The sequence below is a fragment of the Centropristis striata genome, chromosome 5, assembly GCF_030273125.1.
Source record: "Centropristis striata isolate RG_2023a ecotype Rhode Island chromosome 5, C.striata_1.0, whole genome shotgun sequence".
NCBI classification, from domain to species: domain Eukaryota; kingdom Metazoa; phylum Chordata; class Actinopteri; order Perciformes; family Serranidae; genus Centropristis; species Centropristis striata.
This window is the reverse complement of record NC_081521.1, coordinates 12,833,272-12,855,725: the sequence shown is the minus strand read 5'-3', so window position 1 is coordinate 12,855,725 and position 22,454 is coordinate 12,833,272. Positions and strand designations below refer to the sequence as shown.

The 22,454-nt window shown below is 38.0% G+C and overlaps 1 protein-coding gene across 1 annotated transcript in view; it reads right to left on the bottom strand.

The window, feature by feature from the left end:
* The window catches only part of plxna3 (plexin A3), a 167,608-nt gene that overhangs the window by 55,641 nt on the left and 89,513 nt on the right, over positions 1 to 22,454 (bottom strand). Inside the window, exon 7 of the mRNA XM_059332274.1 lies at positions 7,397 to 7,537. Coding sequence (XP_059188257.1) covers positions 7,397 to 7,537 — 141 coding nt within the window. The remainder of the gene's footprint in view (positions 1 to 7,396; positions 7,538 to 22,454) is intronic.

Here is a 22,454-nt window from a genome sequence, read left to right as displayed (position 1 = left end):
TGTCTGTCTCTGTCTTATTGAGAAGTTCACACATGAATACATTCATTGTCTCACACACACACGCACACATGCACACACGCACACACACACACACACACACACATGCACACACACACACACACACACACACACACACACACACACACACACACACACACACACACACACACACACACACACACACAGGGAGTCCTGTCTCCTCTCTGACCTCATTATCTGGGGTTTTCTTTAAAGGAACAGTGATGCTGTCTCTCTCTGCCAGACTTCATTCACAAACCAGCTGATTCTGCAGTTTTCATTCTCATACAGTCGCTCACATTCATACTCTTAATTCGCTGCAATCATGCATTGTTTAATTCATGCAGACAAATCTATCTGCTGAGAGAAACTCCCTAAATACAAGAACATGTGACTGAATCACACATAAATCCTGTTTAAAAATTCAAATGACGTATCAGGATAGTTTTTGGACATTTTCTCATGTGATTCACTTGAAAGAGATATGGAATTTATATATATATTCACATATCACCGCAGCACATCCAGCCTCAAGTATCACCTCAATGTTAAATATATAGCAGCTAGCGGCTAGTGTGGTAGCTAGCGTGGATTGTGTTTTACTTAAAAAACCAAAGAATTCTAGTTTACAGAAGGTCTACCTACCTATAGGCTACCTGAATTTATGAAATGTACTATATTTATAAATATGCTATTGCTACACTTAATGGCAAAAATTCCACTGGTCTGTTGGACTTGAACAAAAATAAACAATATTTTTGTTGCTTAAGCTTATGTATTCAGTCATTATTCAATGGTATACTAAAAATCCATGTGAAAAAAATCACTTCTCACTGTTCTCAGGTCAAATATTTATATGCGATTAATTTCAATTAATTAATTACTAATAATTAATTAGATTATTTTTTTAATCAAGTCCCAGCCCTAATATATATATATATATATATATATATATATATATATATATATATATATATATACACACACACACATATATATATATACATGTAATAAGAGTCATTTGAGTCATTTGAAGAAGAAGAAAACTGTTTTGTGCCTCCACAGGGAACAGAGAATCCAAAAAAAGAACTTTGTTTTACTAAAGAAAGTTTGAGTAAAAAAAATAAGGGGTTTGAAAGTAAGTAGTGAGCATAAAACTAAATAAATATGATCTAAATTATTTTGCTACTTGTCTGACACGCTAGATTCATAATAAGGGTTCTCAGCAGAAAACACAACACCCTCACACATTGTCTGTGGCACTGTGGAAAAATACAGCAGTTTTGGCAGGTCATTGGGCAGGAAATTAATTAGATTCTATCCACTAATAGAAATAACGACCCCTTATATCTACTACTCGGCATATCTGCCGAGAGTACTATTGATAGGTAATTACCATTGTATTTGCCTATTTAAAGTCGACTCGTTAACGTTACATTTTTGCGTCATGAAAACTAGCGATAGCTAGCTAGTTGGGATAGCGCTAACGTCTTCCCTACCTTAGGGACAAGGGCTCGACATTTAGCTAATGTAAATTTCACCTCAGCAGGTTCCTTTTTTATGGCAGGGAGGAGGCATTTCTCTTTCCTTACTTTTAGATGAACTCAGGCAGGAGATTCATTTTGCCATCTTTTCAAAATATAGCCAATAAAATCTATTGTTATTAGGCCTATCTGACTGCTTGTATTGCCTCATGACTGACGAAAAATGTCCCTTGTTGTGTGCAGTATAATTGTGATGCATCGCAATGCATCGTAGAATCGAATTGAATCGAATCGTTACCTGGTGAATCGTAATCAAATCGAATTGTGAGGGCAGTACCAATGCACACCCCTAATGGATAAACTCCTTCTAAGGCTCAATGGCAAAGGGTGATACTTGAATATGTTGCTTTGGACTATCTGACATGTAGACTGCACAGCAGGGATGATGTTTTTCGTAAAACATGGGAACCCTTTTTGTCATATATTGGTTTGAATATCTCTACCATTCTTGCAAGAGAGTTTGTATCGTAGCTGAGAATGCTCTGCCTTGTAAGTGACACCCTACCGTTTAATTGATATGTTTTTGTTTCTGGTTCCCTTTCTTTGATCATGTGAATGTATCATGCATGGCAGTGCACACTTGGTTTGTTTTAGTTGCTTATCCTATTTGTGTAGGATGACTCCTGAATCTCTCGCCTAAATCTGAATTTAAATATGTATGTGAGCCAAATGTATGTTTTTTGTTTTTGTCATGTATGTGTTCCTGTTTTGTCTTTTGAAAATTGAATAAACACATATTAAAAAAAAATAAAATAAAACACAACACAGGTGCTCGCTTTAAGATTGCCCAAAATTTGGAAATCTCCAAAAATGTTAAAAGTTTTTGAAACCAAATCACAGCATGAAATTTTCTCTGGTGTTCCTCAAGGTCTTGGTGTCTTAATGTGTGATTCTGGAGGGATTTTTGACTATTTATATCCCTTCCCTAGTGCTCAAACATGTTTAAATTTAGCACCGAATGTGTGTTACAAATGGTATCAACCCAAAAATTGCAGCAAACATTGCAGCAACAATTCATATCATAATCATATTTACCCTTTTGCACTTTAAGACTTTTAACAACATTTTAAATGGATGTCTTAATGTAGTTTTGCTGCAGTTTGAATGTGGCCTCATTAACGTAAATTCACCAAAGATTTACTCTGTTTTTGTTTTCTTCGTTCAGCGTGACGGCACGAGAGTGAAAAAGAGTGACTTTTCTTTAACAAGTTTTATTTAAGAAGTTTTCTTTAAGAATTCAAGGAAACAAGAATGGATTAATTCATACATATTACACATTATCAAAATGGCCAAAACAACACAAACTAAACAAACTCCTGTTATTGTAGATTTCTGCTCTGTTTCTTCCTGACCGGTCGCCATATATGAGCGAACATTACACACGCTGCATTTCACAAACAAGTGTAGAGGACAAACCGGAGACTTTATTCCTCCAGAGACGCTGGAATCTAAAGCCTGACAGCAGTTTGTTTTCTCAGAGTTTCTGTTTAGAAATACACCAAAAACTCTGCAGGAAAAATTCAACCTTCAGTGATAACAATGGGTCACAGAACAGTACAAATATTCTGTTACAGTAAAAGTACTGCATTAAAAATAAATGTTCCTTTAAGATAATATACAGTATGAAATGTCCCCGCAGGCTGTGACATCATTAGATTATTATTACTCATGCATTCATGGAAAAGCAGGATTTTACTATTGGAGCTCATTTATTAAATAATGATTATTTTCTACATTGATTGATTGGTTTAGCAAAAGTAGTGAGAAATTACAATACTATTTATATAGTTTTTAACTATAAAATATGTAATAAATAGCTCAATCAATTCATTATTATGCCATTAAATCTACCAAAAAACAGTCTTCAAAATAAGTATAGGAATTAATAATTTAATAAAATGCAATTGATCTTTTTTATTTAATTTTCCTTTTTATTTATTTATATATTTTTAGAAATATCTTAATTTTATCTCTTCGGTTTGGCGTGTATTTATTTCTGTATCAGATATATATTTTTAAATGTATTTATTTATTTATGTACATTTATGTAAGTGTAATGAGTAAAATTTTGTTGAAGTATAAGATGTCCCACTGTTTTACTGTTATATATATCTTATTAGATTATTTAACTCAAAAAAAAGGATTTTATATTTTGAACTATTAACTTTAATTCTTACTTAATCTGGTGATTATTTTCAACAATCAATTGATTAATAATAATGAAAGTCGTTAAAAAATAGTGAGAAATGGAGCCCAAAGTGACCCCAAAGCTCAACAATATTATTTGAAAGTCAAAGCAGTGAAACATCGTCCTGACACACACACACACACACACACACACACACAGTGTGTTTGAGTCAGTGGGAAGCAGCCGGCCGCTCTGATTGGCTGCTGGAGCTTCATGTAAATGTGTGTTTATGTAACACTGCAGAGAAACAGACTGAGGACTCGTCTGTCTCTGACTGTCTCCACATGTCAGTCAAATACAGCCACAGTGAAGAAGAAGATGATGATGATGATGATCATGATGAGGCAGCTGACTATAAAACTGATTCTTGGCCAAAAGTTTGTGGACACTTGATGCTGAGACGAGAACAGAATCAACCCTCTGAACCCCAACAAGCAGCTTCAGGGTGGGTTTTTTGTGTTTTTTTTTGCTCCTGTCACATTTGACTCACTGTGTCCTCGTTTTTTACTGTGATATATATAATTTATCTGTGAAAAAGGCTTGCAGCTATATGGAATAAGTTGTCATAAATGGTGGTGTGTCAGTACCACAAGTTACGGCAAATAGGCACGTATCGCGGCTCGTGTTTCACAGCACATATTAAGGTATAACGGTACTAATAACTCGTGGTACAATGGCGCGTTCTAAAAATAGCACACACGTAAGGCCCGCGGTTGGAATAAAAAGGCTGCAGTTTCTGTGGATTTATGTTGTAAAACCACTGACCTAGGTTTAGGGCAAAAAACTTCTGGCGTACGGCATTACAAAAGACAGGTTAAACAATTAAAAAAGTAAATTAATTTACGTTAATGCCAGAAATTAAGTAGTTACAAGGGTCACGTGACTGAAGCATTTGACATAAAAACGTAAGTTATTTTCAAAAACGTGATTATGTAAAGAATGTAACTTAAGTTAAAAACGGTTTACTTTTGTTTTCACACGCTGCTTGTTCCACCCATCCACCAGCCCTTTTACACTACGCTTGGCTGTCAATCACTCCTACGTCAGCAAGATGTTGTAATCATCCAGATTACAGCAGATGGTGAAATTCGTAAATATAACTTGTTTTTCACTGCCTGTACACACAACCTGTTCTGAGGTTTTGACAAGGGAACAGGCTTGTAGAAGCTGATAATGTAATACATTCCCGATAATGTAAAAAAGTGCATTTCCCAATAAAGTAAATTAATTTTTACCAATAATGTAATAAAGTATAACATTAATGGGAGGTTATTACATTATCAGGTTAGCCTTCATTTCCCAAGTCCTGATAATGTAATAATTCCTCAATATTGTAATAATTTAACAGCAGACCACCCATTACTTGGGTTCAAGTGGTGATACTGTGTAGGCAACTCTAGCTCAAGAGCTCTAGCGCCACCAACAGGTCAAAGTTGAATGTTTATTCACTTTTGACCCGTTCATCCGTTTTTCACAAACGAGGTATCCATGACACACGAATGCATTCAACAGCTTCTTGAAATCTAAAGGTGCTTGGCCGTGACAACCAATCAAACTTAATGGCTAAGTCGCCAAACAGGATGTTAGCCTATTTCTCGACGCTTTAACATATCTTAACCAAACTTGGTATATAGAGTCATGACGTCATCCTGGGAACACCTAAACAATTCGGTGACCTTTGACATCTAGGGGGCGGTGCAATATCGAAAATGTGTTTTAACTCCTATATCTCCACATAAGTGGATTGCAAATTTATTTTTCAATGTCTGGTGATATTGCCAGACCTCTCCAAATAGCTCCAAAACTATTTTAGCGGAAGTAGAGATAACTCAAAAATCTTGTGTGCTTGGGTCATGGGGGGCTGGAGCCGATCCCAGCTGGCATTGGGCTTGAGGCGGGGTCCGACCTGGACAGGTCTCCAGACTATCACAGGGCAGACACACAGACAGTCGGTGTCTAGACCTGTCTTTGGACTGTGGGAGGGAGCCGGAGAACCTGGAGAGAACCCACGCTGACAAGGGGAAAACATGCAAACTTTGGCTGTGAAGCAACAGTGCTAACCACCACCAGTGTCCCTGAATCATCCTAAAACAATCCTTGACTCAACCGTCACCCAGGTGGAGCTCCTGGACCAGCTGGAGATTATTAATGGTAATTTGTAGAAATATTTCTGCAGAGACTCAGTAGTGACACCCTGCTGAACTCCAACAGCTGTTTACTGACATCACAACCAAAACATGAACAACAGCATCTGACCAACCAACAAACAAGATCTGTGTGTGTGTGTGTGTGTGTGTGCGTGTCATCAGCTGCACAGGAACTAACAGTTGTTGAACACAGCTCTGCTTCCTCTCAATGGTACAATAAGAGTTTTAACATGGGACACGCATACACACACACACACACACACACACACACACACACACACACACACACACTCAGAAGTGTGTATTGCGGCACCAGCTGAGCAATATTCACATTCACAACTTCCTGTCTGCAGACGTTAAAACAACAGAATTCATATTCACACACACACACACACACACACACACCCGTAGCCTCCTGTGTAAATAGCTGAAGCGCCTCGGGGCGTGCTGATGTGTCCCATGTTAAAACTCGTATTGTTTTTTATTTTTAATTAAAAGTCTGAACTTCCTTTAGAAATCTGCTGATTTAATCAATTTATTTAATAAAGTTTTTCTTATACCTTATTTTATGCTGAGGATATTTTCTTTGTTGAAATAACCCAAGTCAGTACTTCTGTTGGAAATCTGCTGATTCAACTTAGCAAGTGGATTTTTCTTTATGAAAAAGTCAGGGTTTCTATTAGAAATCTACTGATTTAAAGCTGAAAAAGTATTTCTTAGACAGGTGATTAATAACATATTTTACTGTGTTGTGTAAAACTCAGATTACACATACAGTCATGGAAAAAATTATTAGACTATTGTTTTCTTCAATGTCCTGTTCATTTTAATGGCTGGTACAACTAAAGGTACATTTGGACAAATGTAATGATAACAACAAAAATAGCTGATAAGAGTTTAATTTAAGAGCTGATATCTAGACAATTTCCATGGTTTTATTGAAAATAATTAAAAGCTTTGTTCTTGTACTTCCTACATAGTGAGGACCGGAACACGTTTTTAACCAACAATGTGAGGACATTTCGGCCGGTCCTCACTTCTTTAAAAGCTTTTTTGAGATTTCAGACTTTGTTAAGGTTACATGATAATGATAATTAACTGAAACTGTATTGTGTGGTTACAAAACTAACTAAAATTATAGTGAAAATGTCCTTCGTTTTCTTTGTAAAACTTTTTTCATACATAATGAAAATCTATCAGACAAAGGAAATAAAGGCAAAATTTACTGTGACCTCTTTTAATCTCCCACCCAACAAATACCCCATTACAAAAAAACTTATAAAAACTGAACTAAAACTAACTGAATTTGAAAACAAAAATTCACATCGAAATTAAAACTAAAACTAATGAAAAATCCAAAACTATTATAACCTTGGCAGGGAATTCACTATTACAATGAGGGTCCTCACAAAGATAGAAGTACAAGAATGTGTGTGTGTGTGTGTGTGTGTGTGTGTGTGTGTGTGTGTGTGTGTGTGTGTGTGTGTGTGTGTTCTTACCTGTCTGTCACTCAGCAGGTAGATGTACTGATGGTCTGGACTGAACACCATGTCTCTGAGGATCGGCTTCCCCTCCACCACGGTCACCGTCTCATACAGCAAAGCATTCTGGGCCGGCGGTGGGATCCCATCTACACGGATCTGAAACACACAGAAGGAACGACATGTTAGCTTGATGCTAACAGAACACTTTGAAACCAAGCAGTGAAATATGCTCCCAAACCCCTTAGCAAGAAACAGACAAAACCTGCAGATTTATAATGGGAGTCTGGTGGCTTTGGACACACAGTGAGAAACAGACAATTAATGTTATTTTAATTAAAATCAATTGAAAATCTTTTAAGATGTATAAATATTAGAAACGTTTTGTTAGGATGGTAACCCGATCTGAGTCACATGCCTCATCTGTTCCTCTTTTTCAGAAACTTCAGATATTTACTGTTCATGACATCAATATCTCTCAAATATGTGTTTTTATTTATAAGGTATATTCAGATCATGAAAACTTTCCAAAGCACTTTAAGACTTAAATTTAATTCTCAGGTTCACTCTTATCCAACGCATCAATCTTTAGATCTTCACCCTCCAAGATTTCTGATATGCAGAGGTCAATTTATTGATCAATTTAGGGACTAAATGATGGAATAACTTTTCCCATCTGGCAAAGAACTCCATCTCTATAAAAAATGTTTCAAAAGATGTCTAAAAGCCCATTTAACTGCTGTTTTAAAATTCTAATTCACACACAAATACACTTTTATATCATGTTCATAATTTTGTTTTTATATTGTTATTTTTGTTTTTGTCCTTAAATCTTGTTGCTGATGTTACACAATTGTTTCTTATTAATTAATTTATATAATTTTTATAATCCCATCTGGGTTTTCTGCCTCTCCCTGCACTTTACACTATAGGTTATCTTTGTGATTTTTGGAAATTCTAACTGCAATGTAATATTATTCTGTAGTCATTTTACTTAATATATTTGATAAAATGTATTAAATACAGATATGTCCTTGATTTTGAGGCAGTTGTTTAAGTAACTTTAATATAAAATGTTTGAGATAGAATCTACTTATTTTGATCACATTAAATATAATCTTTATGTGTATGTAATTCTAATGCTGGGCTTACACCAAACGATTTTCCCAGTCCCAGACTAAAAACTGAAAGTCTTTAGTAAATCTAGGAGTCTTACTGGAGTCACAGCGCGCTCCCGTCATCCCGATCGTTAAGTGTAAGATAGTAATCTGCGCTGTTTGATATCAGTCTTTTCCTAGTCTTTGGTTTGCGATCATATCAAACGTGTTTGATATTATCGCAAGTCGCAGTGACGTAACACAATCAGCAACCAATAGATGAGCAGACCGGCCAGTAAAACCACTTCGACAGGAAAAAGTTACATCACAATAATGTTAGTAAGCTCAAGCCTAAATACAAATATAGAGATGTAATATATTTATGGCCACAAGCAGGATTTTGGGGGCGCTGTTTCATAGTAAAGAGAATAGTAAGCAGACCCGGTTAAAATGTATAAATAAATGTATACATAAATAAGTAATAAATAATTGATGATTAATGTGTGATCAACTAAATGAAAGTTGATAGAGCTGATAAGTATAATTATTCTTATTAAACAAATAAATTAAATATAATTAAATACGACATAAATGTACATCATGAATTATTTTCTAAATTTTCCTTTCCTTTATTCTTCCTTATCTATTCTTCTTGTCTATTTTTACTGTAAAATAGTCAACTTTTCATGTCAGAAAAACAGAAACCCTTTTTCAGCTTTGTGAGGGGCATTTTGTGGCGTCTTCTTTTCTTTTTCCAACACAAACCACTGCACACACAAATATTGCATGGTAGGTAAAAAAATGCTAAAGGAAATCTAGTTGTAGTCTTGTAAATAGTGATCCTGCAAGATTCACAGTCTTTGTAGAATCTCAGTCTGAGACTAGGCTGGGACTAAAAACTCTTAACACTTGTCTTTAGATGTGAGCAGGTGTGAGCTGATAGTCTTGCAGGAGTCTTTCCAAATCTTTTCAAAGTCTTCTGGTGTATAGGTAGCATTAATCAAGAGAGTTTTGAATGAATCCAACACAATAGAATTAGTCCGTTTTTAATTGACAGGCACTTCTTGTTAAGTTGTTATTAACTCGACTTGTAACGTAGTTAGATTTAATTAATAATATTGCGTGCAATCTGTTGCCTCAATTTTATTGAGTAGCTATTGTTTATCTTTTTTTACCGTGAGTGCGCATAAATAAACCTAAACCTAAATTAAAACAATAGCATTTAAAGAATCCCTTTTGTTCCAGGGTCAGATGTCTCATATATATATATATATATATATATATATATATATACTGATAGGTCCAGGTAGGTATAGTCTATAGCTTAAACACAAAGACTGAAAGCAGGGAAACTGTTAACCCCGTTCCATAAAAACAGAACAAAGCTGTCAGGTCAGTCACAGAACTCCCATTCAAAATCTGGCTATTTCTGTTTCTTTCTTGTGTACACTAGAAAACACACAGTTCAGAAAGCAGAGGACACATTTTTCCTGAAGGGTTTGGTGCTGGTGGGAATTCAGCTTGTGAGACAGCAGCGAGCGTGACACGATAGAAAAGTGACGGATTACAACTTTAAATACGTTTTCTATAGCTCTCATTTCTGTGTGTGTTGCATTCGCTGTCTGCTGCAGTGTCCTACTTTAACGTCTCCTCCCTCGTTCTGCTGCTGCTGTGTGTGTGTGTGTGTGTGTGTGTGTGTGTGTGTGTGTGTGTGTGTGTGTGTGCGTGTCTCCGTGAAACAGGATTGTGTAACTGTGGGTTCTGTTGTGAGTCAGACCTGCTGCCTCATCAGTGTGTGTGTGTGTGTAGCTCGTCAGCTCTAATTAAGCTCGGCTGCTTAACGAGCAGACAGCTAATTAACACACTGAGAGAACTCAGAGAGCGACACACACTCCTACTTCATCAATGCACGGCTTTCTTCATCTTTCTTTGTGTTTTTTTTTCTATATCTTCCACTTCCTTCATTTTCTCTTCCACTTCCTTCCTTCTCTCCTTACCTCCTTTACTTCCCCTTAGATACTCCCTTCTTCCCTGCTGTGCATCCTTCCTCCTTCCCTTTATTTCCCCACTTATTGTACATTCATCTCTTTTTTCCCCTTCTTTAATTCCTTCCCCCTTCTTTCCTTTCCTTCACTCTCTACTTTCCTTCCTTCCTTCTATCCTTATTATATGTCCTTCATTCCTTTGTTCCACTGTCTATCCTTCTCTTCTTCCCTCACCTTTGTTTCCTCTCTCCCTCCTTCCCTTTGGTTCCTTCCTTTCTTGTTTTTGCACCATTGCATTAAGGCTTCATTTGCTGCTACCTTGCATCCTTCCTTCCTACCTTCAGTCCTATTTTTTTCTTTTTCCCACATACCATCTTTCTCTCTCTCCCTCCAGCACATTTGTTTCCTCCCAACATCTGTCCATCATCTTTCTCTACTCCTTCCTTCCTTCTTTCCTTACATCCTTGGTTTAGATCTTACGGCCTCATTTTGTGCCACCTTGAATCCTTCCTTCTTTCCTTTGTTCCTCCTTCTTATTTCCCTCTCTCCTATTTATCTCTTCCTTTAGTCAACTTATTCCCTTCCTTCCCTTGCTCGTCCTCTCTTTTGCTGTCTTTTTAAAATCCCCGTCTTCCATTTCTTTCCTTCCTTTCTACCTCCTAAAGTCTTCCCTTCTCTCCTTTTCTCTTGCAATCATTTCCTTATCCCCTTTCCTTCCCACTTCTTTCATATTTCCTTCCTTCATCTTTCTCCTCCCCTATCTGCCATTCCCTTCCTTCTTTCCTACCTTCTGTCCTTCCTTCTTTTCATTACCTCTACCTACTTCTCTTCTCTCACTATGCATCCCTCTCTCCTTCCCTTCACTCTTTCCCATCTCTCCTTCATCCTTCTTTCCTTCCTTCTATCCTACTTTCTGCTTACTTATTTTCCTTACTTTCTTTTTACCATGTTGCATCCTTTTTTCCTCTTTTCTCTCACCTTTGTTTCCTCCCTCCTACCTGTCCATCATCCTACCTTCATCTATCTCCACCCCTTCCTTCCTTCCTTCTTTCCTTACATCCTTGCTCTAGATCTTACTGCCACATTTTGTGCCACCTTGAATCCTTCCTTCTCTCCTTTGTTCTTCCTTCTTCTTTCCCTTTGTACTATTTATCTCTTCCTTTCATTCCCTTATTTTCCCTCTCTCCTTGCTTGCTTGATTCCTTTCATTGCTCACCCTCCTCCTCTTCTTCCTCAGTTCTTTCCTTCCTTTCTACCTCCCATCTTCTTCTCTTTTATACATACCCTCACATCCTTCTCTCCTTCTTTACCTTTATTCCTTCCCTCCTATCACTCCCTCACCCTCCCTCCATCTCTCCAGTCCTACCTCTTCCTTTCCTTCTTTCCTTGCCTTAAATGTTATGCCACCTTGCATCCTTATTTCCTTTGTTCTGCCTTCCTTTCCTTCTAACTGCTTTTTTTCCACCTCCTTCCGTCTCAATTTCTTCTTCTTTCATCTCAGTTTCCTCCCTCCCGTCTGTCCTCAATGCTGAATCTCTCCCTTTCTCCCCTCTCTCCCCCCTCCACGTCCTCCTCCTCTTCTTCCTCTGTGGTGTTTTTCTGGGTCAGACACGGGGAGGGAGGCGGGAGGTTTGGGGAGATTTGGGGAATCTTATTTTAGTCGCTCCACATTTTCAAACAGAATACTGCTTGAGTCTTCGTCAGCTCGCTGCTGTAGTTAACATCACACAGTCATATCATCATCATCATCATCATCATCACCATCATATCCTCCCTCCTCTCCAGTCAGGCCTAATCTCAGTAATAATATCCATAAACACAGCACAGGAAGGTGTAATAGTGTAATATTACTGTAATAAATCTGTCTGATGCTTGTATACAGTTAAAATGAACTTCAAATATTTTAGTTTCTAATATCTTTAAAAAATATATATTTACAGAGCAGAGTCCAACAGACCGCAACAGAAAACATGGGGGTGCAAACTTCACCAGGCATTGCCAGATTAATTAGCAAAATGCTCTTTAGTCTGAACCTCTCAGCTGATTTTTATTTATTTCTGAGGCACATTATGAGGATTAAAAAAGTAAAACTGACCCTTAAATAAATGTAAAGAAATGTTCTCTCTGCTACAAAAGTAATGTACATGAATTCACTTTTATCTGTTAAAGTCACCTCTTACAAATCGATTTATAAAATCCACATCGAAGATTCAAGATGTTTTATTTGTCATGCTATGTCTTTTGTCATTATGGTAAAATGGTGGGCCCTTAAGGGGAGTGTTTGCCCCGGGGTCATGTGGCCCCATCAAACCTCTGTCTCCGGTAAAACTCATCCCATTAGCTGACCTTGTGTCTGTAAAACGCTGTCTGTTTTATGCTTTAAGTGGTCCACCATTTAAGGTTCAGAGTGAGATTTTCATATGAAACCTTTGGTGTATTTTGGTCATTCACCAGATGAAAAGATCTCCAACCTAAAGGACAGAACAGGTCTCCTGTCAGCAAAACGACCCATATGAGCATTTCGCTAGAGAGCGGAGCGTTACTAAAAAAGAGCGCACAGATCTGCAGTTTGGTTGATTTTATGCTTCAAACCCACTTCTCTAAGGTTAGGGCACAAATGCTCCTGGTTAGGCGTTATAAAAGACACTTTGAAAGTAAATAAATGATGTAAATGCTGGAAGTGAAGTAGTTACATGGAGGATGTGACTACTAGAGGTGACATAGTTACATAAACTTGATGCACAGAAGTTAAGTGAAGTTTGAATAACATGGTTAATCTCCTAGAGGGCGCCACTACCCCCTGATCTAGACATTATCGTATTGAGCTGCTTATACAAACGACCTATAGGGGCTTTTCAAGAGGAGAACAATAGGTGTGTTTCTACTATAGTTGAATACCCGGAATAAGGCGGGTCTCCCTCGCCGAAACGCCCCTAATTTGAATATGAGCCGCCCCTAGCGGCCGTTTGCCAGCCGTATTTTGTCCCTGTCGAAGAGCAGGGTCTTTTTTCTCCCCTGAAAACTGCCTGCTGCTGATTGGATAGAACGCTAAGCAGGATGTGACGCCACAACACGTCCGTTTTTAAAAACCGGCTAAGTAACGAGTAGCTAAAGCGACAAGAAACAAGAGCCCCTTCCATAGTGTGGTCCTGTAAATGTCACGGTATTTGGCTGGAAAGATTTGTGCCAGCTCTTCACCTTAGGGTGTTCATAGCGGAGTCAGGCGTCGCGGAACGAGCTGCACAGTAGCACAGTGCTAATAGGCTAACAGTTAGCTCTGTAGCAGTACAGTGTGTGTGTGTGTGTGTGTGTGTGTGCTGCTGCTGCAGGAGGTGTTCACTTAGCGATCTCTGTTTGTTTACAACACGCACCGGACACTCTGTGCACAGTTAGTGATGCCCATTTGTTTACAATATGCAGCAGACGCTGTGCACAGTTAGCGACGGCGGCAGCAGTTGTTGTGCATGCTGTTGAAACTGTCGCTAAGCGGTTACACCATGATTGAAAACCATACGTCACCTCTGGAGTCTCGTAAATCCCTCTGGGGCTTTTTTTTGGTAATGGAGACATGCTGAGTAAGCGGACATTTGAGAGGGCGTGGCCTGAGACTTTCCCAGAGGCCACTCTTTACCCTGATGGAAACGTGGCTAATCTGAATCAGAATGTCACAACCCCTTAATTGACTGTCAGAATTTGATCCATTCTGTCTGAAAACATTCGGAAAGTTTAGAAGAGCTGTTAGATTAAATAATTTTATTCACATTTAAGTTAGCAGAGCGATAAAAAGGGAGTAGAAGTCTTTGGTGCGCCGCTTCACGGGCCCAATAGATACAGAAGAGCTGCAGAAGATCCATCTAGGGATTTTTTTATACATGAAATTAGAACCTTTGACTGAGCAGCTTTCATGGGAATGAACAGAGTCCCACCTCCAAACATGGAACAGCTCTATTTATTTCAACAGAACATGCATGAAGAAAGAGATGACCAGACATGTGACGTGCAAGCAGCCTATGAATCAGACTGCAGGGTAAACAAAAGCTTACTGATTATTATTTTTTTGTCTGTAACAAATCTTCTGAGCACTGTCAGTTATTTTGTCAGTTGTGGACATTACAGGATTTTTATTGGAAGGACGAATAGCAAAAATATTGCTTTTTATCTCTCTTCTCAATACTCAGTGGCCTGTTGGATCTGGGTTTCTGCAGTCTGAGTTCCAGAAAATGTCCCTAACATCAAGAACAATCCAGTTATAATGAAACCGCCTGATAAAAACACATTTACTATAATAGAGTTTCACCAAATCTGCCACTAACAGAAGCTTCTGTTCTCCTGATGGTTTCAGAGATTCAGTCAGAGGAAAACAAGGGAAGAAGAAGAAGAAGAGTGGAGCAGAAAATAGAACCAGAACAAGGAAATGAGTAGAAGAAGAAGAATGGAGTGACAGAGTGACAGAGGAAGTGACCTCTGACCTCTGACCTGTGACCCCCGGCCGGGATTCAAACCGTCAACACCTGCTTTGTTCTGCACCCACTGCCTCGAGGACACACACACACACACACACACACACACACTGACATACAGATACACACTCACACAGACACAATCACACACACACACACACACACACACACACACACACACACACACACACACGCACTGACACACAAACACACACAAACACAGACACACACGCACACGCACACAGAACCAATCACACACACACAAAGACACAATCACACACACACATTCTGACATGCGACCTTTGACCTCTCACCCTTAGGCACACAATCTGTCTGCTGTCTGTTGTATTGTCTTTCTGTGTGTGTGTGTGTGTGTGTGTGTGTGTGTGTGTGTGTGTGTGTGTGTGTGTGTGTGTGTGTGTGTCAGATCAGACCTGAGGGTTTCATTAACTGACAGGATCATGTGACTTAAACAAACTGAAGCTTTCAGCTGCTCTCTGTTTTGAACAAACCAAAACATAACATTTGAGTGAAAAATCTCAGCTGTGGTCGATACGAATCACTTTCCTAATCTAAGATTTTTACACACAAAACAAAGACTTTATAAAAATATGATGTGTTGTTATAAATTAAACAGCTGATACAAGTTTGTACCAGTAAAAATCGTAACCCACCGCCAAAATCAAAAAGGTTTTGGAAAGCCAGTCACATCATAGCAACAAACTGTAAAAGCAAACATTTTTTTTGTGTATTATCATGTTTCCAACGGGCCTTGAATGTATCACATGTGAAGAACACTTCATCAGGAAAAATAACCAAATTTGAGCTTTAATTAGTCATATTTCCCCAAAATCACTTTTCTCTACGTGTCTCATTTAAACCTTGTCAGTTCATGCAGAAATGTATCAACAAATTAGTCAAATGTTAGAGTTTTATTTTTCCTAGATCTATAATAATCTCCATTCAAAGCATCTACCGGTTCATCCAGTCTGTCTACACAATAAGCGACTGATGACTAAGTGACTGCTATTATCACTTCTACTCTCTGAACCCAACAATCAGTCGGCATATTTGAAAAGCAGTTTTCTTTTGGAAAAAAATTGTGTGTGACAAACACTTTTGTTTGGAAAAATAACCAAAAAAAACGACATTTTATCAAAACCACTTCATGCTACATTTAAAAATGATTGGTGTCTGGATTCTCAAAATCTAGAATTTGATTACGATTCGAAAATTACTATTTGATTTGGGTTTTTTTCCGCACTGGAGGTTTTGTCTTTGACGATTGAGTTTTGATTCACAGATCAACAGATCATTGGTTTTACAGCTGCGTCTCAATATATTAGAATATGATGGAAAAGTCCATTTCCAGTAGTTCAAGTCAAACATTTCCATATTAAACATAACATAACAAATTGGTCTTTTGCAATATTCAATTTTTTTGAGACACTGAACTTTAGGTCTTCATTAAATGTAATCCATAATCATTTAAAGTAGAAGAAATTAAATAAATGAAGACATGAAATGTTTCATTCTGTGTGTAATGGATCTATATAATGTGTTATTTCCACGTTTTAAATTGAATTACTGACATAAATAAAATTTTCTATGATAATCTAATTTATTGAGATGCACCTGTATGTACTGACAAATTATTTTTAAAATTATATCATTTTTGATCCCCAGAAACCGCAAAAACATCTGGAAAAAATAACCAATCTCATCAAACCAAATTTATTTCATTAAATTAATTTTATTCTACGTGATTTGTTTACAATAATAGCCACTAAGTTAACACAAAGAAAATAATAGTTTCCTCTCAGCGACACTTGTTTATAGATTGTATTTTGTTCCAGTTTTTGTCAAATAAAACATTAACATAAAACACTGTGCTGTGTGTTGTGCTTCATTTTCTCTGTGTCCTGATCAATAACTTGAGAGTATTGATCCTTGTGCAGCTGCTGCGCTGCTTCTGATCAGACACCCCGTAGCTGATCGATCAGCTGATCAGTGTGATCAGGTTACTGATGGACCAGAGTCACTTAGTCAGAGATCAGATCAGAGCTGATCAGCAATCGATCAATTGAGGAGCTGATTGATTCATCCAATCAGTGTTGTGTTATGGTTTCATTGATTATTGGAGTAATAATCTGACTAATTGTTTCAAGGTTCCCTTGAGGATCAACAACACTAACTGTGTGTGTGTGTGTGTGTGTGTGTGTGTGTGTGTGTGATCATACAAATACAGGAAGTGAGCAAACAGGAAATTCACACCTAACGTTGCCTGTCATTTTACATTTTTTAAGGCTCTCACCACAAATTACCCCAAACACACACACACACAGACACACACACAGACATTCACACACACACACACACACACACACACACACACACACACACACACACACACACACACTCACGCACGCACGCACACAGACACACACAGACACACAGGCATACAGACATTCACACACGCACACTCACACACACACACACACACACACACACACACACACACACACACACACACACACAGACATTCACACATGCATGCACACAGACACACACACACACACACACAGACATTCACACAGACACAGACACTCACGCATGCACGCACATAGACACAGACACACGCACACACACACACACACACACACCCACACACACACACACACACACACACAAGTCTTGCAGCTCTGCATACAGCTTATTTTGTCTCTCTAAACAAAGAATCCAAGTCAGAACTCCTTGCCTCTGCAGCTTATTTTGCTTCTATAAAGAATTCAGAACTCCCATTAGAAATACGCAGATAGCCGCACACAGTTTGATCTCACGCTGTTTGTGATGGCCGTCAGTGACTCATTTCAGCTTGTGTTAAATAGAGTCGGTTACAGGTCCTGCAGCAGTTTATTCATTTCAGAAAACCAATCACAGTTTTTCATTCCCACTGTTTATTCTGTTCAGCAGGTCAGCCATTGGTGGAAATCTGATATTACTGCACACACACACACACACACACACACACACACACACACAGGCCTGCAGCCAGCTGCCTGAAATTCCACTGTAATGCAATACCTCCGAGTATTTGTGTGTGTGTGTGTGTGTGGGTGTGAACTAACTATTAAATGTGTGGTCCAGTCCAATCGTGAGGGTGGGGTAAAGCTTCCAGTTTATCTGAGATAAACCAACTCCATTACTGATAATACAGACACAGTGTGTGTGTGTGTGTGTGTGTGTGTGTGTGTGCATGTGTGTTAAAAAATGGGTATTATCAGCTGTATACACACACAAACAGCCATAGCAGCTATATGACCAATGACTCTGGTAACTGATCCGATTAGTCTCTCTCTCTCACACTCTTACACACACATACACACACACACACACACACACACTACAAACACACACACACACTCACACAGCTGCTAAGTACTATTATTACTCTGTTAACTGCAGCTCCACTGGCTGTCACAGACTATTAACGGACTGAAACACACTGATTAACGCCCTCTGTGATTCAAAAACACTATGTGGCCAAAAGTATGTGGACAGCTGAACATTTAGAAGAAGATTACTTTATTAATCACACAATGGGGAAATTTTAACGTCTGCATTCAACCCATCCATTTTTACACACAAGTGAACACACCATGCAAGAAGCAGTGGGCAGCACATTACTGCGTCTGGCAGCGTGTGACTGTGATACTGTGATGTGTTTGTGATATATGGAGCTTACAGTCAGAACTTCCTCTGGAAATCTGATCATTTAGGTCTCAAAAGTGTCATTTTTCTTTGGAGCTTTTTTAATTCTCTTGGGAATCTGCTGATTTCGCCCAGCCAATGTTTATCCACGAGAAAGAAACAAGTCCAGTGCAGAACTTGATTGGAAATGTGCTGATTAAAGTCTCATAAGTGTTATTTGCTTAAGGAGCTTATTCTCTTTGTTTATTCACAACAATATATTGCAGAACCTCCATTGCAAAATCTGCTAATTTGAGTCTCATAAGTGTTATTTTTCGTAAGGAGCTTATTTTCTTTGTTAATAACAAAATCTACACTGAGTAAGAAAAATAAAACCCAATGGAGGGCTTCCATTAGAAATCTGCAAATTTACTTTTCATAAGTGTGTTTTTTTTCTGTTTTTCTTTTAACTTAATACAAAAGTTTGGAAATCTGCTAATTTTTGTTATTAAGAACGTGTCCACATACTTTTGGCAATTTGTGCATCTTTCTACACTTTGACAATTCAGTAAATTGTGAAGCAATACTTTCTATTTTTTCTTAAATTTCATCTCATGTGTGCAATTTTTTTGGGTCTGTGTTTTATTTTAATGAAGACCTTAAATTTAGTCTTTTTCTAAAGGAAGTCTGGTTCTGTCAGAAACATTAGTGTCTGTTAACAGACTCATCCAGCCTCATTCAATCTGTCTGCCTCTCTCTCTCTTTCATTCACACACACACACACACACACACACACACACACACACACACACACACACACACACAATTACAGCAACCTGAAACTCAACACCAGGGCCTGCACTTTCACTACAACACACGCACATGCACACGCACACACACACAAATACACACACACACACACACACACACACAGCTCAGGTTTCTCCAGCTGCTGCTGCTTCTCTCCTGCAGACTTCACTCTCCCTAATGTGGACAAATTTAAGAATCATGTTTTTCCTCGAGTTCGTCTTTGAAACTAAAGCACCTTGATAACGGAGATCTTCAGTGTGTCGCTCTGAAACCAGAAAGTGTTGGAGCTGTGTGACGGATCTGAGAGGAAATATCTTCACTGGAAACTCTTAAACAAGAACATTGTTCAATCCAAAAAATATTTAAACTGTTTTGATTTTTCGGAATTGTTTTTACTAAGCTAAATCTGAGAGTCACATGAAAGCAAAAAAAAAACAAAAAACAGTCAGAACTTCCATTTAAAATCTACTAATTTACTGACTGCTGTATTTTCTTTACTTATTGGATAAATTCAAGTCAAAATATCCTTTCGTTGTTTGTTTTTTGTTATTTTTGCATCTTTCGTCTTTTCCTTAAATGTATTTAAAAAACATCAGAACTTCCATAGGAATTTTACTTATTTAGCTTTAAGTCTTTCGTTTTCTCCTAAATCTCATAAGGAACTTATTTTTTTTTAATTAAAACATCCACGTCTAAACTTTTATTGTTTTTTTGTTTTTTTTAACATCTTTTTTTGCAGAATGCTCTTTAGTCTTGTTGTGGAGCATGTAAAACTTCCACTGGAAATCAATTTATTTAATCCTCATAAATCTCTCTTCCATATGGAGATCGTTTTCTTTATGAAATACAATCCAATTCAGAACTACCATTGGAAATCTGTTGATTTTAAATGTGAGCAACATTAATGTCCAGACTGTCTGCCAAAAAATGTTAGCACTAAAATCTCCAGAAAAAAATAAGTTAACTTTATATTTTCTGATTCCTACAGTGTGAGTATGCTTAAAAAACAAACTGGTTCATTAGCGCCACCAACAGGTCAGCAGTGTGTGTGTGTGTGTGTGTGTGTGTTCTTGTACTTCCTACATAGTGAGGACCGGAAAGCATTTTTAACCAACAGAGTGAGGGCATTTTTGCAAAGTGAGGACATTTCGGCCGGTCCTCACTTCTTTAAAGGCTTTTTGAGATTTCAGACTTTGTTTTAAGGGTTAAAGGTTACATGATAATGATAATTAGCTGAAACTGTATTGTGTGGTTACAAAACTAACTAAAATTATAGTGAAAATGTCCTTCGTTTTCGTCTTTGTCAACTTTTTTCATACATAATGAAGATGGATAAGGAAAAGGAAATAAAGGCAAAATTTACTGTGACCTCTTTTAATCTCCCAGCCAACAAATACCCCATTACAAAAAAACTAAAACTAACACTAAAAGTAATACAAATTAAACTAAAACTAAAGCATTTAAAAAAATAATAATACTAAACTAAAACCAGCAAACTCACTCTAAAAACTCATTAAAACTAACTGAATTTGAAAACAAAAATTCACAACAAAATTAAGACTAAAACTAATGAAAAATCCAAAACTATTATAACCTTGGCAGGGAATTCACTATTACAATGAGGGTCATCAAAAAGATAGAAGTACAAGAATGTGTGTATGTGTGTGTGTGTGTGTGTGTGTGTGTGTGTGTGTGTGTGGAGTCTCCTCAGACAGCTGATCAAACATTCAGCTGTTATCACTGACATATCTTTACATCTCTGTTGTCATGATGACTGCATCAGGATAACATATGAATGAATAATAAACATAAGTAAACATGTCACCAATTTATATGACCACAGATCAGACAAAGAGGAGTGTATCCTGTGTGTGTGTGTGTGTGTGTGTGTGTGTGTGTGTGTGTGTGTGTGTGTGTGTGTTTGTATGTGCGTTTCTGTGTGTGTGTGTGTGTGTGTGTGTGTGTGTGTATGTGCGTTTCTGTGTGTGTGTGTGTGTGTGTGTGTGTGTGTGTGTGTGTGTGTGAGATGGAGGGCCATCCTATCCATTTAGCTCCTTCAGACAGACACTAAACATTGTTCAGTCAGCCATCAGAGCCTGAGGGAGGAGGAGGAGGAGGAGGAGGAGGAGGAAGGGCAGTGAAGGGTGAAACAGGCAGGGGGGAGGCAGTTAAGCTTATTAGTTCCTTCCCCTCCCCCAATACGCACACACACACACACACACACACAGTGCAGTCGATCCTGAGACCACCAACTGATGGTTTTAACCCCTCAGGCACACACGACACACTCACTAACTAAAAGTGACAGAAGAGGTGAGGGAGGTGAAAGCAGCAGGACACACACACTATCTGTGTCTTTCAATTAATTTTCTAATCCAATAAAATCAGACAATCTACAGATAAAGGACATTTCTGGATATTCACGACACCGAGGCTCTAATTGTCTTTAGTGATGACATCTTTCTTGTACTAGCTTTACAACGAAAGTCACAAAAAAACTTTAAGATTAAAGAAAATGTTTCTATCGTGAACATCTGCTGCTGTGCAGACGACCTTTGACCCTGTGTGTGCTCCGTGCTCCTCACCTGGCGGCTCAGGTGTGGTCAGAGTGTGGTGTTTAACTCAGAGCCTCAGAGCCATCTGGACCTGTTGACACACCCTGAGTCTCCTCATGTCTCTGCACAGAAGCTGCACTGGACAATGTCCAACATGCAAAGATGTTCAGTCAGAGTCAGAACTTCCATTGGAAAACTGCTGATTCAACATTATGTCTGTCTTCTGTACTGAGCTTGTTTTTCTTATTTTAAGTCATAACCGCCATTGTAAATCTTCTGCTTAAACTTTGATTAGTCAATTTATTTGAGCGCAGTTAAAAACAATGAGAAATGATTTTGCTCTCATAAGCTTCTGTTCAAAGCTTCTTTCATTTATAATTATCAAAGAGCCCAAGTCAGACCTTTCACTGAAAATCAGCTGATTTCATTCAATCAAGGTTTTTTTTCCTGTTTAGTTTTTCTTTTTATTCATTGTAAAA